The 14,195-nt window shown below is 35.4% G+C and overlaps 2 protein-coding genes across 3 annotated transcripts; both read left to right on the top strand.

Moving 5' to 3' along the window:
- Positions 1 to 3,295: 3,295 nt before the first annotated feature.
- On the top strand, positions 3,296 to 4,697 carry LOC130495976 (F-box/kelch-repeat protein At3g16740-like). 2 transcript variants are annotated; one of them, XM_056987664.1, is made up of 2 exons: positions 3,296 to 3,580; positions 3,662 to 4,697. In XM_056987664.1, exons 1-2 carry the CDS (start codon positions 3,334 to 3,336, stop codon positions 4,510 to 4,512), a joined length of 1,098 nt encoding a protein of 365 aa, XP_056843644.1. In that variant the 5' UTR covers positions 3,296 to 3,333; the 3' UTR covers positions 4,513 to 4,697. The 2 variants fall into 2 exon arrangements, with proteins under 2 accessions (XP_056843644.1, XP_056843643.1); XM_056987663.1 differs by having other exon boundaries at positions 3,296 to 4,697.
- A 1,713-nt stretch (positions 4,698 to 6,410) lies between these two features.
- Positions 6,411 to 7,859, top strand: LOC108835326 (F-box/kelch-repeat protein At3g16740-like). Its single transcript, XM_018608596.2, has one exon. It carries the CDS (start codon positions 6,555 to 6,557, stop codon positions 7,701 to 7,703), a length of 1,149 nt encoding a protein of 382 aa, XP_018464098.1. The 5' UTR covers positions 6,411 to 6,554; the 3' UTR covers positions 7,704 to 7,859.
- The last annotated feature ends 6,336 nt before the right edge of the window (positions 7,860 to 14,195 follow it).

Below are 14,195 nucleotides of genomic sequence, written 5' to 3'. Positions count from 1 at the left end.
CAGGTATAAAACAATGATATCTTTAGTGTGCAATGGAGACTTTACTCAACAGTGATGGCTAAGCACGTGAAACTTATGTAAAATATTGGATACAAAATTAGTCCGTATACAGTACGTCAATGACAGTTCCATAACATAAGTTAATAGGTGAATATGAAGACAAAACATAGAGGAAACCCACATAACTTGCTGGATTAAGCCTTAATAGAAGTAGTAAGATAACTATCCATGTTGGTGCAACCAAGGAATCACAATGGACTAGGACCATTAACAACCCTAAAAGGCACACAAAATGTCGCGAAAATCTTGATTGCAACGATAATCCCATTAACAAATTTACATAAATTTAACGAACCAAAAGAAAAAAAATACTCAAAAGGTTCGGCTGGTGGTTCAACTGATAGCCGAATTATAGGAATTTAAAGGTTTATTATAGGTTTTATCGGGTGAATTATTTAGTGGGTGATTTGGGTTTGTTGGTTCGGCCCCATGTATGAGTCTGGTATAAGAATACTGACACTACTACTTAGAGATATTTAAATGGATTCAAAACTCGCGGACTCAAAAGAGTTTAGTATAAACGGGCTGACCGGTGGTCTGTTTATTATCATGTAAAACTAAACAGGTTTAAATTGGTCAGTCTATTTAGACCCATTTTATTAGCGGATATACCCATTAAACAAATTGACACTCGTTTAGGTCTGTTTATGATTTAAAAAAAAATTAAAGCAAGTTTAAAGATATTTAAAGAAAAAACTCATAAACTTTTTATAATTTGTGTATTCTGAAACAGAATAATTATATTATATTAAGTTTGTTTTTTCTTTTTTAGGTATGCTATAATTATGTTTAAAACCAACTATAATTATGTTTAAAACCTATACTATAATTTGTTGATATTTAATGATATTAATATGTAAGATTTAATAAAACTTTTGGTTTAGTCTTCATTTCTATTTTTATAAAGTTTTGAAATCAAATAAAAAACTATTAAAACTTTTAAAATATGACAAAAAAGGTTATTGACAAAAAAATGGAATTCCAAAAAAAAATTGTAAATGGATTTAAACAGTCCATACCAAACTAAACAGATTTATAACTAAACGGGCTTAAATGGACATTTAGAAAAACAGATTTAAAGTTACAGGGCTTAAATGGACCCGGGTAGCCTGTTTTAGCCCCGAGTAGAGGTGTCAAAATGGGTCATGACCCATTGGTTGACCCAATCCAAGTTGACCCATTAACCCAAATGAACTGTTTATTTTTGATTCAATGGGTTAATGGGTTAACAGGTTAATGGGTTAACAGGTTAATGGGTTAACAAGTTAATGGGTTAACAAGTTAAATAGGTCTATTGGGTTGGGTCAAATCTGACCCATTTAAAAAATTTTAATTAAAAAAAAAATCAAAAAATCAAAAAATCAAAAAACAAATTCTCAAAAAAACAGAAAAACAAAATTTTCCGCCACAACCAGAAATGCAATTTTCCACCAAAATCGGAAAAAAACAATTTCCCGACAAAACCGGAAAATTGAAATTTTCCGCCAAAACCGAGAAATAGAATTTCCTGTCAAAACCGGAAAAACGCAATTTCCCGCCAAAATCGGAAAAATGAAATTTCCCGCCAAAACCGTAAAACGCAACTTCCCGCCAAAATCGGAAAAACAATTTCCCGCCAAAACCGGGAAAAACAATTTCCGCCAAAACCGAGAAAACACAATTTCCCGCCAAAAACGGAAAAACGCAATTTCCCGCCAAAACCGGAAAACGCAATTTTCCGCAAAAACCAAAAAAATTGCAATTTTCCCGCAAAAACCGAGAAATATAATTTCATGTCAAAACAGGAAAAACGCAATTTCCCGCCAAAACCGGAAAAATACAATTTCCTGCCAAAACCGTAAAACGCAATTTCCCGCCAAAATCGGAAAAACAATTTCCCGCCAAAACCGGGAAAAACAATTTTCCGCCAAAACCGAGAAAACACAATTTCCCGCCAAAAACGGAAAAACGCAATTTCCCGCCAAAACCGGAAAACGCAATTTCCGCAAAAACCAAAAAAATTGCAATTTTCCGCAAAAACCGAGAAATATAATTTCATGTCAAAACAGGAAAACGCAATTTCCCGCCAAAACCGGAAAAATACAATTTCCTGCCAAAACCGTAAAACGCAATTTCCCGCCAAAATCGGAAAAACAATTTCCGCCAAAACCGGGAAAAACAATTTTCCGCCAAAACCGAGAAAAACACAATTTCCCGCCAAAAACGGAAAAACACAATTTCCCGCCAAAACCGGAAAACGCAATTTTCCGCAAAAACCGAAAAATTGCAATTTTCCGCAAAAACCGAGAAATATAATTTCCTGTTAAAAACCGGAAAAACGCAATTTCCCGCCAAAACTGGAAAAATACAATTTCCTGCCAAAACCGTAAAACGTGATTTCCCGCCAAAAATCGGAAAAACAATTTTTTGCCAAAACCGGGAAAAACAATTTTCCGCCAAAACCGAGAAACACACAATTTCCCGCCAAAACCGGAAAAACGCAATTTCCCGCCAAAACAGAAAAAATTGCAATTTTCCGCAAAAAACGAGAAATATAATTTCCCGCCAAAACCGGAAAAATGCAATTTCCCGCCAAAACCGTAAAACGCAATTTCCCACCAAAATCGGAAAAACAATTTCCCGCCAAAACCGGGAAAAACAATTTTCCGCCAGAACCGAGAAAAACACAATTTCCCGCCAAAACCGGAAAACGCAATTTCCCGCCAAAACCGAAAAACGTAATTTTCTTTCGAAAGCGGAAAAACACAATTTTCCAAAAAAGCAGAAAAATATTTTTTTTTAATTCAATCAAATTGGTCTTAACTTAAAAATGATTCATTATAAAGATGTTGGGTTGATGGGTAAACCATTAATCCATCTGACCCATTCAATTTAATGGGTCATAGATCAATCCAACCCATTTAATAAATGGATTGGGTTGACCCATGACCCTTTAACAGTCAACCCATTTGGGTTATGGGTTGGGTTGACCCATTTGACCCATTTTGACACCCCTAGCCCCGAGCATATTTATTGCAGTATCCTGATGGGGTATTTAGAGAAAAAGTAAATGGTAGATCCCACAAAAATGAAGAAATGCGTTACCAAAATCGCCAGGGAATTGGGGGTATTTGGAACTGTTCGCAGACCCTACTGACAGGTGGCGGCCTGCGATTGGGTGCGTTTTAATTTTTTTTTTTCAAGATAAATAGTAAAAAAAAAAAAAATAAAGAACCCTTTTAATGGGTCTCTGCGATAATCCTGCTAGTTTCCATTACTGAAACGACAGCGACGATGATATCGGATCTTCCAAGGGACATTGCAGAGGAGGTGCTCTCAAGGCTTCCTATGACATCTCTGCGAGGAGTGAGATTGACGTGCAAAAGTTGGAACACTTTATCAAAAAATCGAAGCTTTACAAAAAGGTCCATCGGTGAAGCAAAGCAGAAGCAGAGGAAGGGGTTTCAGGTGGTGATGATGCTCGAATACAAGGTCCACTTGATGAGCGTCAATCTCCTCAATCCATCTATCGAGCGTATAGGTAAACTCGTTAGCCTAGACGAAGTCGTGGACATATCTAACATCTTTCACTGCGATGGTTTGCTGTTATGCGTCACCAAAGACAGAACAAGGCTTGTTGTTTGGAACCCTTTCAATGGACAAACAAGGTGGATCCAACCCAGAGATACTTACCACATACATGACAGGTACGCTCTCGGATACGAGAAGAAGACCGAGTACTCGCCCCGTAACCACAAAGTCTTGAGATTTGTGGTTGATTACATCTCAGTGCGCCGAGTATGTGAGTTTGAAATATTTAGTTTAGACTCTAACGCTTGGAAGGTTGTTGATGTGAATCCAGACTTTGTTATACAGCATTTTTACCGTGGCTTGTCTCTCAAGGGCAATACTTACTGGTTTGCCTCAGAGAAGCTTCCATTTCCATATAGTTATGCAGGAACACTCGTTTTACTCTGTTTCGACGTTACAACAGAGAGTTTTGGACCGCCTCTGTTTTTGCCGTTTGATGGTTATTATGGAGATACAGTGACTCTATCTAGTGTTAGAGAAGAGCAGCTTGCTGTGTTGTTTCAGAAATCTGGTGCAGGTACATTCAACTTGAAGATTTGGATTAGTAGCAAGGTTGACCCCAATGGAGTGTCGTGGAACAAGGTGTTCTTAGCAGTTGATATGCAACCATTAACGGGTTTTCTGTTTCTGCATCACACTGGGAGTTTCTTTGTTGACGAGAAGAAGAAGGTTGTTGTGGTTATTGATAGGACTAGAGCTACTTCTTGCCCCACTCCTCGTAACATGGCTTACATCATTGGCGAAAATGGATACTTCAAAACAGTGGATCTCGGAGGTGTTGCAAATGGAGATTGTTGGCCACTTTTGTGCGCTTATGTTCCAAGCTCGGTGAGAATCAACCAAGCTGCACCACCAGACAACCAACGGAACATACCATCCTAATCTATGTTGTCAATGTTGTGTCTAGTTACTGTTTTTTTTTGTCATTTTTGATTAGTAATTGTTGCTTTTCTAGTGACTAATTAGTTTAGTTAACTAGTTAAACAAGAGCAACGATTACGTGATCACATTCTCCTTGTAAGATAATGCATAAAAGTGAAGAAATCGAAACCCAAAAAAATGCGAGAAAAAATAATGACTATGCTTTTTATTGTGAGTGGTAACTTTTTAACTTTGAATTTTAATTATTATATAATTAAGTTATAAGTTATATTAATATTATATGTTCTAGATATCCATTGAAATATCACTAATGATACTCTTAGGACGTTTGCATTGATGATTATCTAATAAGATCATCCTCTAATAAAAATATTAGAGTGAAAAAGCAAAAAAAAAAAAAAAAAGAGAACACGAAAAATTAGGGCTGGGCAAATAAACCGAACCCGAAAATCAGAATCGAATCCGATTTGATAAAAATGAATCCGAACCGATCCGAACCTGATATAAATACCGAATGGATCTTATTTTATGGTATTTCGGGTTATGAGTATTATCCGAACCGAACCCGAATCTAAATGGATATCCGATAGAACCCGAAACATTCAAAAACCCTAGAAATATCTTGTATCAAACATGATCTCAATTTCTAATATGTATTCAAAATACATTAAGATATACTGAACATCTAAAATATTTATCTATTACATGAAGATTGGTGGTTCTACTACATGAAAGTTGATGGTTAAATATGATTGTTGAATTTTGAAATATTTAGATTTAGATTTTGTTTTCATTAAACAATGTTTTTCATTTCATAAGAACATGATTTTCATTTTATGTTTTCATTTATTTACTTTTCTTTTTATCACTAACTATATATTTTTTTAATTTGATTTTGAATGATCATGGTTGATGTTCATTTCTTATTTTTAAATCGATTTTACTTATATTTTGGTTACAAAAGGTTAAAATTAGGTATTTGAAACCAAAAGTTGATTTTACTTATGTTTTAGTTACAAAATAGGTATAAATCAGATATTTTTAAACTGAATAACCCAATATGTTTTACTTATATTTTTTTTGCTCAAACCTAGTTAGTTTGGGCTGCTTTTTGTATATAAAATTTAGTTATGAAATTAAATTAAACTATTTGTTTGTCAAATGTTTATTGATCAAGCTTTAAAAATATTAAAATTTATTATCTTGAAACTTGAGAAATTTAATTGTGAATTAAAGGCCTTAGCCTCTAGTCGTTAGCATTGCTTCTTATTCTCTTCTTGGCCCTTAATGATCACCAATTTGTGCCCTATACAGTGCTGAAGCCCTTATGAGTTTGTTGCCCACACAAAAATAATTCTCACAATTTGGTTGGATCAATTCCCATTGCACCATCATCAGAGCTTCCCCTCCATTCACTTGGTTTTGATCTTCTTGGTTGGTGTCTTGGTCACATTCTAACACCTTGACCTTATTTACGGTCACATACTTACTCCACACTTGATAACTTGCTAGGGGACAGAACTTCAAGCAAGTACTAAAAAAATATTTGGTTTGTTTATGAAGCATCTTTAGAGTGCGCAATGTAGACCTTACTTAACTACAGTAGAACCTCTATAAATTAATAATCTATAAATTAATAATCTCTATAAATTAATAAATTTTGTCGGTCTCAAGTTGGGCCGGTGTTAAATATAACACAAATCGATAAAATAATAAGATAATAATATTTTTAAAATTTCTATGTAAATATATAGTCCCCTTAAAATCATGTAAATCAGTACGCACAGTTTCATAACAAAGTTATGAAGACAAAACATGGAGAAAACCCCACATAACTTGCTGGATAAGCCCATTAATAACCTAAAAGACACACAAAAATATCGCTAAAATCTATCCCATTCACATTTTTGTACTCTACTTTAAAGCCCAAACCCTAATTTTCCAAACACCTTGTACCTTACGTTAAGCCCTAATCATATATAATCCAGAAAAGAAGAGGCTGGTGGACCGTGGTTTCGAATACTGAAACAATAGCAGCGGAGATGATGTCGGATCTTCCAAGGGACATGGAGGAGGAGGTGCTCTCTAAGCTTCCGATGACATCTCTGAGAAGAGTTCGATTCACCTGCAAAAGGTGGAACAACACTTTATCAAAGGATCGGAGCTTTACAAAAAAGTACAGAGATGAAGCAGCAAAGCGGAAGGAGTATCAGGTGGTGATGATGCTCGAATACAAGGTTTACTTGATGAGCATCAATCTCTTCAATCCATCCCCATCTATAGAGCCTATTGGTAAACTCGTTAGCCTAGACAACGCTGCTCATGATGGAGTCGACATAATTAAAATCTTTCACTGCGAGGGTTTGTTGTTATGCGTTACCAAAGACAGAACTAGGCTTGTTGTTTGGAACCCTTTTAGTGGACAAACAAGGTGGATCCAACCCAGAGATTCTTACCACATATATGATAGATACGCCCTCGGATACGAGAATAAGATCAAGTACTCCCAGCGTAGCCACAAAGTCTTGAGATTTGTGTATGGTTACTACGGGAAACCAAAGGGCCCCCCAGTATGTGAGTGTGAAATCTTTAGTTTAAACTCCAACTCTTGGAAGGTTGTTGATTTCAATCCAGACTGGCATATACATCTTTTTTACAGTGGCTTGTCTCTCAAGGGCAATACTTACTTGTTTGCTGAAGAGAAGCTTGCACTACAAGAAAGAACAGGAAGACTCTTTTTACTCTGTTTCAACTTTACAACAGAGAGTTTTGGACCGCGTCTGCGTCTGCCTTTCCGTGGTCGCTATGGAGATACATTGTCTCTGTCTAGCGTTCGAGAAGAGCAGCTTGCTGTCTTGTTTCAGAAAATTGGTGCATACACCTTGAAGATTTGGATTAGTAGCAAGGTTGGTCCCAATGCAGTGTCGTGGAACAAGGTGTTCCTATCGGTTGATATGAAACCGTTAATCGGTTCTCGGTTTCAGAATTTTTCTGCAAGTTTCTTTGTTGATGAGAAGAAGAAGGTCGTTGTTGTTATTGATATTAGAGCTTATAATTCGACTTTTCGTAATTTGGCTTACGTTATTGGCGAAAATGGATACTTCAAAACTGTGGATCTAGGAGATTCTGCAAACAGTAATTGCTGGTCGCCAATTGTGTGCTCTTATGTTCCAAGCTCGGTGAAAATCTAGCAGGCTGCAGCACCAGGCAACATCTTATTAACTTGTTTTCGTCGTCTTTAGTTATTATTTTCTTTGCCATTTGCGATTGTTAATTTGTATCTTCCAACATTTCTATGAAACACTCTGAACTCTGCTCTCTGGACTCTTTTTAATAGTTACCTGATGGCATACTCTGAAATTGGTAAACATTTTTGGATGTGATCATTTTTTTCGTATCCTCTCTCAACAAATAGCATTCTATGAATTGGATTAACTAGCTAGGTCCGAGTGTTAGGTCCGAGTGCCTTTGCGTTGCGTTGTAAAGCTCATTTTTTAGTCTCTCAAGAGAGCTGCATATGTCAAAGAGACACCTCATTTTTTTACAAGTGTTAGAGCATCATCTACTGTGTCTTTTTTTCTGTTGGTTATCATTTTGGTTAGGCCTAATTTTGGTATTGTGTTTTGTGCAGTGAGTTATGTGGATTGTGCTTTTGATTCTTTTTTGTTTGTGTGGAAGTCACTATTTATTTTGAATACTTCATTTCAAGTCGAAAAAAATAACAATAAAGTCTTTTGAAAGATTTATATATGGTTACTAATTATGTCACTTTATGCTCTTCGGAAAATATTCAAACATGACAGCACAATTTGTATTCTACAAATGTGCAAGTCCCAGAGGAAACCCCCAACTCTAGAAATAGACAAATATCTTTATGGGTCATCATGATGACATTTTCTTGTATATATACGTTTTATCTTGACCGCATATTTTTCAAAGTGCATTAAAAATGTTACTAAGTTAGTGCTTTGAAAATATTTACTGAGATAAATGCGTTGAATATACTGACCAAAAAGAGATTGGTATGGGAACTATTTAAAATAAGAGATTATATATATACGACTGAATATGGAGTATCGTTACTGAGATTAATGCGTTGAATACGTTACTGACCAAAAAGAGCTTGGTAGGGGAACTATTTTATAGTGTTGATATATACACGACTGAATATTGAGTGAAAGGGCCATTCATTCATATACAATACTTTAAGAGAGAGAAAAAAAAGTTGATATAGGAATGGGTTTTTTAGTAGTGCTTATTGGTCTCTTGATCATGAGTATGCGTATATGTGTAGCGATGTCTCACGCTCAAGATGATTTCTCTTTAACCGGTTTCGATAACCCAAGAACAACTGTCGTGATTATCAATGATCTTGCAGATCCTCCTCTACCATTGAGATATCATTGTAAATCAAGAGACGATGATCTTGGAGACCGAACCATGGCACCAAGAGGATCGTGGTTTTTTCAATTTAAACCTAGTGTTTTTGGAAATACAAAATTCAGTTGCAGTTTCAGCTGGGGAAATGAGTCGCATTATTTCGATATCTACAAACAGAATAGAGACAGATTGTTTGCACGGTTTGGGTGTAGAAGATGTGAGTGGAAGATACGCAAGGCCGGGATTTGTAAACTTAACAAAGACAATGGAATGTTTGATGTTTGTTTTCCTTGGAATTAGGCATTGTTTAAACGCAATTAGAATATCTCTATTTCCACATATGTTTTTCTACGGCAAATTAATAAAAGTAACAATAATATATTAGCCTTTGATCTTCGCGCCTGCATGGATATATTTTTCAAAAATATGTTGTAATTTATTTTTCATGTCACTATTATATAATTAACCGTATGTTATATATACCATCATATAAGTAACTATAAAATTAATAGCATTTTTATATGTACCATATAAATAATCACATATATCTATATTATTTAATCATATTATTTTTATTTGAAATATGTATATAAAGTTTAAATTTTGTTTTATAATTATTTTAGATAAATGATGTTTTCAAGTAACTAGATTAGGCCATTTTTGTTTATTTAAAAATGGTACAGATATATATTTTCTTATAATATACTCTCTCTGTTTTTAAAAGATGATTTTTTTAGTGTTTTCACACATATTAAGAAAACGCATTAAATCACTATAATAAATTTTTTTTCGTAGTTTTCAATTTTCAACAATTTTTGGCCAATAGTAATCCAATAAAACCAATTAATTTTCTTAAAATTTGTTTTTTTTTTCATAGAAAACATAAAACAACCATTTTTTTGAAACACCAATTTAATTAAAAAGAAGAGTTAGTTGAGAGCTATTAAAGCGTCGCCAACAACCATGGTTCCTGATACAATCAACGCATCTTTTGCCAATCTATATGTTAAGATATTCCTCTCACGAGGTATCTAAGAGAAGAAAACAAAATCAAAAGCTAATACATAGGAGCTAATATCAGCCATCACACCATAAATTTCTGTAGCGCAAGCTTCAGACTTAGCAGTTTTAATGAGTTGTGAAGAATCGGCTTCAAAGATAACCGTCTTCAATCCCAAGTCGACGCAGGTACGAAATGCTTCTCGGAGAGCAAGTCCTTCCGCTGTTAAGGGGGAAATGACACACTTCGCTGAGGCCTTGAAGGATTGGATACCGCCACTTGATAGTATGACCCAGCCTAGTCCTGCATCGTTTGTGGAGCTGACCACGCCGCATCAGACCTAATTACCACCGCATCAGAGGGGATGTTGGTAGGTGGTGGAGGTTGAAAGTATATTCTCTGGAGAGACAAAGATGCCTTCGAAAACATATCTGTTGCGCGCTTTCCAGAGCAACCAAATAATCCATGGGAACAGGGAGCCGTCTGTGATTCCTGCAGGGGGGAGGCACTTAAGCGCACATAGCGAATCCCAGCTAGGCATCAAATCTATCATTCCTCTGCTATCCAGATCAGTAGTAAAGGGTGCAAGTTGCCACACCCGTTGAGCAAACCGACAATGGAACAAAAGATGAATAATAGATTCTGAGCAGCCGCATCGCCTACAGAGGGGTCCACTGGTATGTGTCTTTCTACTAGTCTTTCTCCAACAGGGATTGTTCCTTTGAGAAGTTTCCAGGAAAAGAGCAATCTTTGGTGCACAAGGTAGATTCCAAACGCTACTCTTCCATTTGAATCCTCATGTGTTAGGTGGGAGGACTCTGTAATCATCATCGTTTACAGAAGAGTAGTAACCAGATTTAGTAGAGTAATCCCCCGATTTAGTACCCAGCCAGACTTGTCTATTCGGAGTCCCGGTAATGCTGGGTTTTAAGCTTAGAATAAGCTCTTCTGGTAGGATTTGCCTAATTTTTGAGATGTCTCATTCGCCTGTTGCTGGGGTCAGTAGTTCAGAAACTGATAGGGCGAGGTGTTGTTCGGTTGGGGGCCCATATGGTCGTAGTTGGCTAGAAAGGCTCAGCCAAGGATCACTCCATATGTTGATTGATTCACCATTTCCCACAATCCATCCGATCAATAGGTCCCTTCCTAAGAGTAAACTGCTCCAGCCATGTGATATAGATGAGGTTGCTGTGACAGTAAGGATGTCGCTATCCAGACAGTATTTACCGAATAAAACCCAAGAAGGCATTGAGGATTTTGGAGAAGCCTCCAGCTAATCTTAGCTAACAGCGCCACATTAAATTCTTGAAAGTCACGGAGTCCCAATCCCCCTAGTGCTTTTAGTTTAGCCATACTGTCCCAAGAAACCCACGCCATCTTTCTTGAGCTCTCGTTATGATCCCACCAATAGCGAGTCACTGCAGACTGGATTCGCTTGATAAGCGACACTGGTAGGTTAAAGCAGGACATGGGATAAGAGGGAATGGCCGAGAGAACACTCTGGAGCATGACTAGTTTACCGGCCGTGGAGAGGAATTTAGTAGTCTATCCTCTTGCTCTCTGCTTGATACGGTCCACGATCGAGGAGAATAGATCTTTCTTTTTCCTGTCAACCATTTTTTAAAAACAATGTTTTTGCCAGAACAACCATTTTTTAGGAACGGAAATAGTAATAGATTTCTAATTTTTTAATAATATAAAAGCTCATAATTTTTTTATATACTGATATTCATATTTTCAAACAATATTATATTCATTTTTATACCGATATTCATGTTTTTAAATAATTCCAAAGGTATTTCAATTTTAATAATATAGATACATATACATTGTATTAACTTGCATGTAACGCTATTTCCATGATTTATGACTTTTACAATACAGAAATTTAGCCATCCTCTTTGACACTAAACACAAACAGCAAACAAAGTTAATGGTAATTTTTTAGAGAAAAAAATGACAACGAATTCGTTACAAAACTTGAATGCGTCGATATAGTCAGAACAACTGAAATTTAGTTACTTTCAGATGTGACATTGAAAACCAACTCTTACTTATTAGAGAAACCAAGGTGAGATCTTAATGAGCTAGGCCTACGTGAAATGTGAACTAGGCACGTCAACATCCCATTTCAAAAGGAGGTGACAACTCTGAGGAGCTTGTCAGAGAGGGAGAGAAAGGGGAGACGGTTGGTTACGTGAGAGTAAACGTTCACCATTGAAAATATGGTTTCTTCATCATAGCAAAATGGACAGAGATTTTGCTAGCGCAACAGATCTCACCAGAAAATCTGGATGGTAGGCATGACAGAACCGTGGTAACAGACTAACAGCGAGCCAAACTACATGAACCTTGGCTTCCCGGAACTCCTTAGCTACCAGCGATAGAAATCAAGTTCAGATCTGAGCTTTCAATAATCGTGCCAGAGAGGATTCGAAATTTCAACTCCTTACCCTATTTATTTTTCGACTTTTGTTTTACTCATTGTTAGAACTGCAAACGAAAGGAAAGATATAAAGCTCAATAGAATATAGATACTTGCATTCTATATTCTATGCTTGTATTTATATTTGCAGAAAATTAATCATTAGTAAAACTACTAATAGTGTTGGAACTCGTTTTTGACGAAATGGTTTAAGACCATTTTCCGGTATGTTTCTGGACGAAGACGTTCGTCGGAATAACCGAATGTTTGACACTATGAAGTAGTGTACTCGTATGTCAAAATCAGAGTTGGTTTTGAATGAGAAATGGAAGTCCAAAATGAGTTTGGCTAAATATTAAAAATTAGCAAATGTCATATATTGGATATTTGAGTTTGAATTTGTTAGTTGGATATTATGTCCATTACTTATTCATGACTATCTTTATGTTTGTATAAACATAAAATGCAAACCCAAATTAAAAGAAATATTATTTATGTTTGATATGGTCAAATATATAATATATTCTTTATTGCTAAGTCATTAAAAATTGAGTCAAAAGGAATTAAATTTTCTTAATGACAATATTGATTTTTTGATTTTAAGACTCCATTACTCTCTTGTATGTTATGGCTTCTCAAAAGCATAATGTGATGTTTTGTATTTTCTATATAAAGGCTTGTGAGCCATTTAGAAAATTATATGGAGAGACACACTTGAAAACCAACAACAAATACAATTCCTCCATGTTATAGTGATGTTTTTATTTTATTTATTTTTGTGTCTGAGAGTACAACACAAAACTAGTTTCGCCAGGCTTCTGATAGAGTGACGCAAATTCAGAAGATTGTTTGCAGTTGTATCCTGGGACTCATTACGTTATCGAACCGTCGCACTACGGGACGTATTTTGAGTTAAGGAAAGAGATAATATCTCGCCTCTGCAGTTGTATCATCCTTTTCTTACTCTTTGTTATAATTTTATCATTTTTATTCTTTACAATATTCAGTAATCCGTAGTTTATAAAATACGGTTCTATCAGTCTTAACTCAAAAATATTCGTTTATTGCTTTGCACTAACCGGACTGATTATTGTAAAAAGTGTTTTTTTTGTAAGAACAGGTTGATTGATCTTTGGGAAAAGATGCCGGAATCAGATCTATAGGATTATTTCAAAATAATCTTTCTAGTAAATTTTTGTTTGTATTATTATACTAACAAAACTGATTATTTTGTGAAGTGTATTGTCATGAAAACAGAAATTGGAGATTTCATGGTGATAAAGAATCTGTTCACTCCATCAGATTATTTCTGTTGATGATTTCTATGGAGATTAAAATCATTAATTGATGGATCCAGTGGTTACAATCATTTTTTTATATTAGTCAAAAATGTGACTAGAATAAAACGTTTTTAGTCATAGTGCATGTTAATGCTTTGACTTGGTTAAAGACACATTTATTTGATTTAATTATCAAGAATGCCTAACGTTTTTTTTGTTTCATTGTGACAGATTTTCTTTTTATGGTGTAACTTAATTTAATTATTAAGCACATGGATGACCATGAGAAAACAAAAAGGAGTCAAGTTTAAAAAATATGGTGAAAACATATTTATAAACAACATTTTTGATCTTTTGAGATCAAGTTGTATGAATGGAAATTGATTTTTGTGAGTCGACGCCCCAAACTAAATTTGGGAGAGGTCTGCCACATATAAATCATTTGCCATAAGAAATAAAATGTTTGTTGATATTGATCAAAACATTTGTATTTCGTCAATGCACCTTTTAAAAAGGTTGACCATGCAAAACCAATGAGAATTTTCAGACCAATATGACTGAAACTGACATGTGTATTGTAGTTTCTAAAGTCAATATG

The sequence above is a fragment of the Raphanus sativus genome, chromosome 6 (assembly GCF_000801105.2).
Source record: "Raphanus sativus cultivar WK10039 chromosome 6, ASM80110v3, whole genome shotgun sequence".
Classification (NCBI taxonomy): Eukaryota; Viridiplantae; Streptophyta; class Magnoliopsida; order Brassicales; family Brassicaceae; genus Raphanus; species Raphanus sativus.
This window is presented reverse-complemented; position numbering and strand designations above follow the sequence as displayed.

Excerpts from the sequence above, each read along its gene's own strand:
- LOC108835326 (XM_018608596.2), top strand. The coding sequence starts at position 6,555 with ATGATGTCGGATCTTCCAAGGGACATGGAGGAGGAGGTGCTCTCTAAG.
- LOC130495976 (XM_056987663.1), top strand. The coding sequence starts at position 3,334 with ATGATATCGGATCTTCCAAGGGACATTGCAGAGGAGGTGCTCTCAAGG.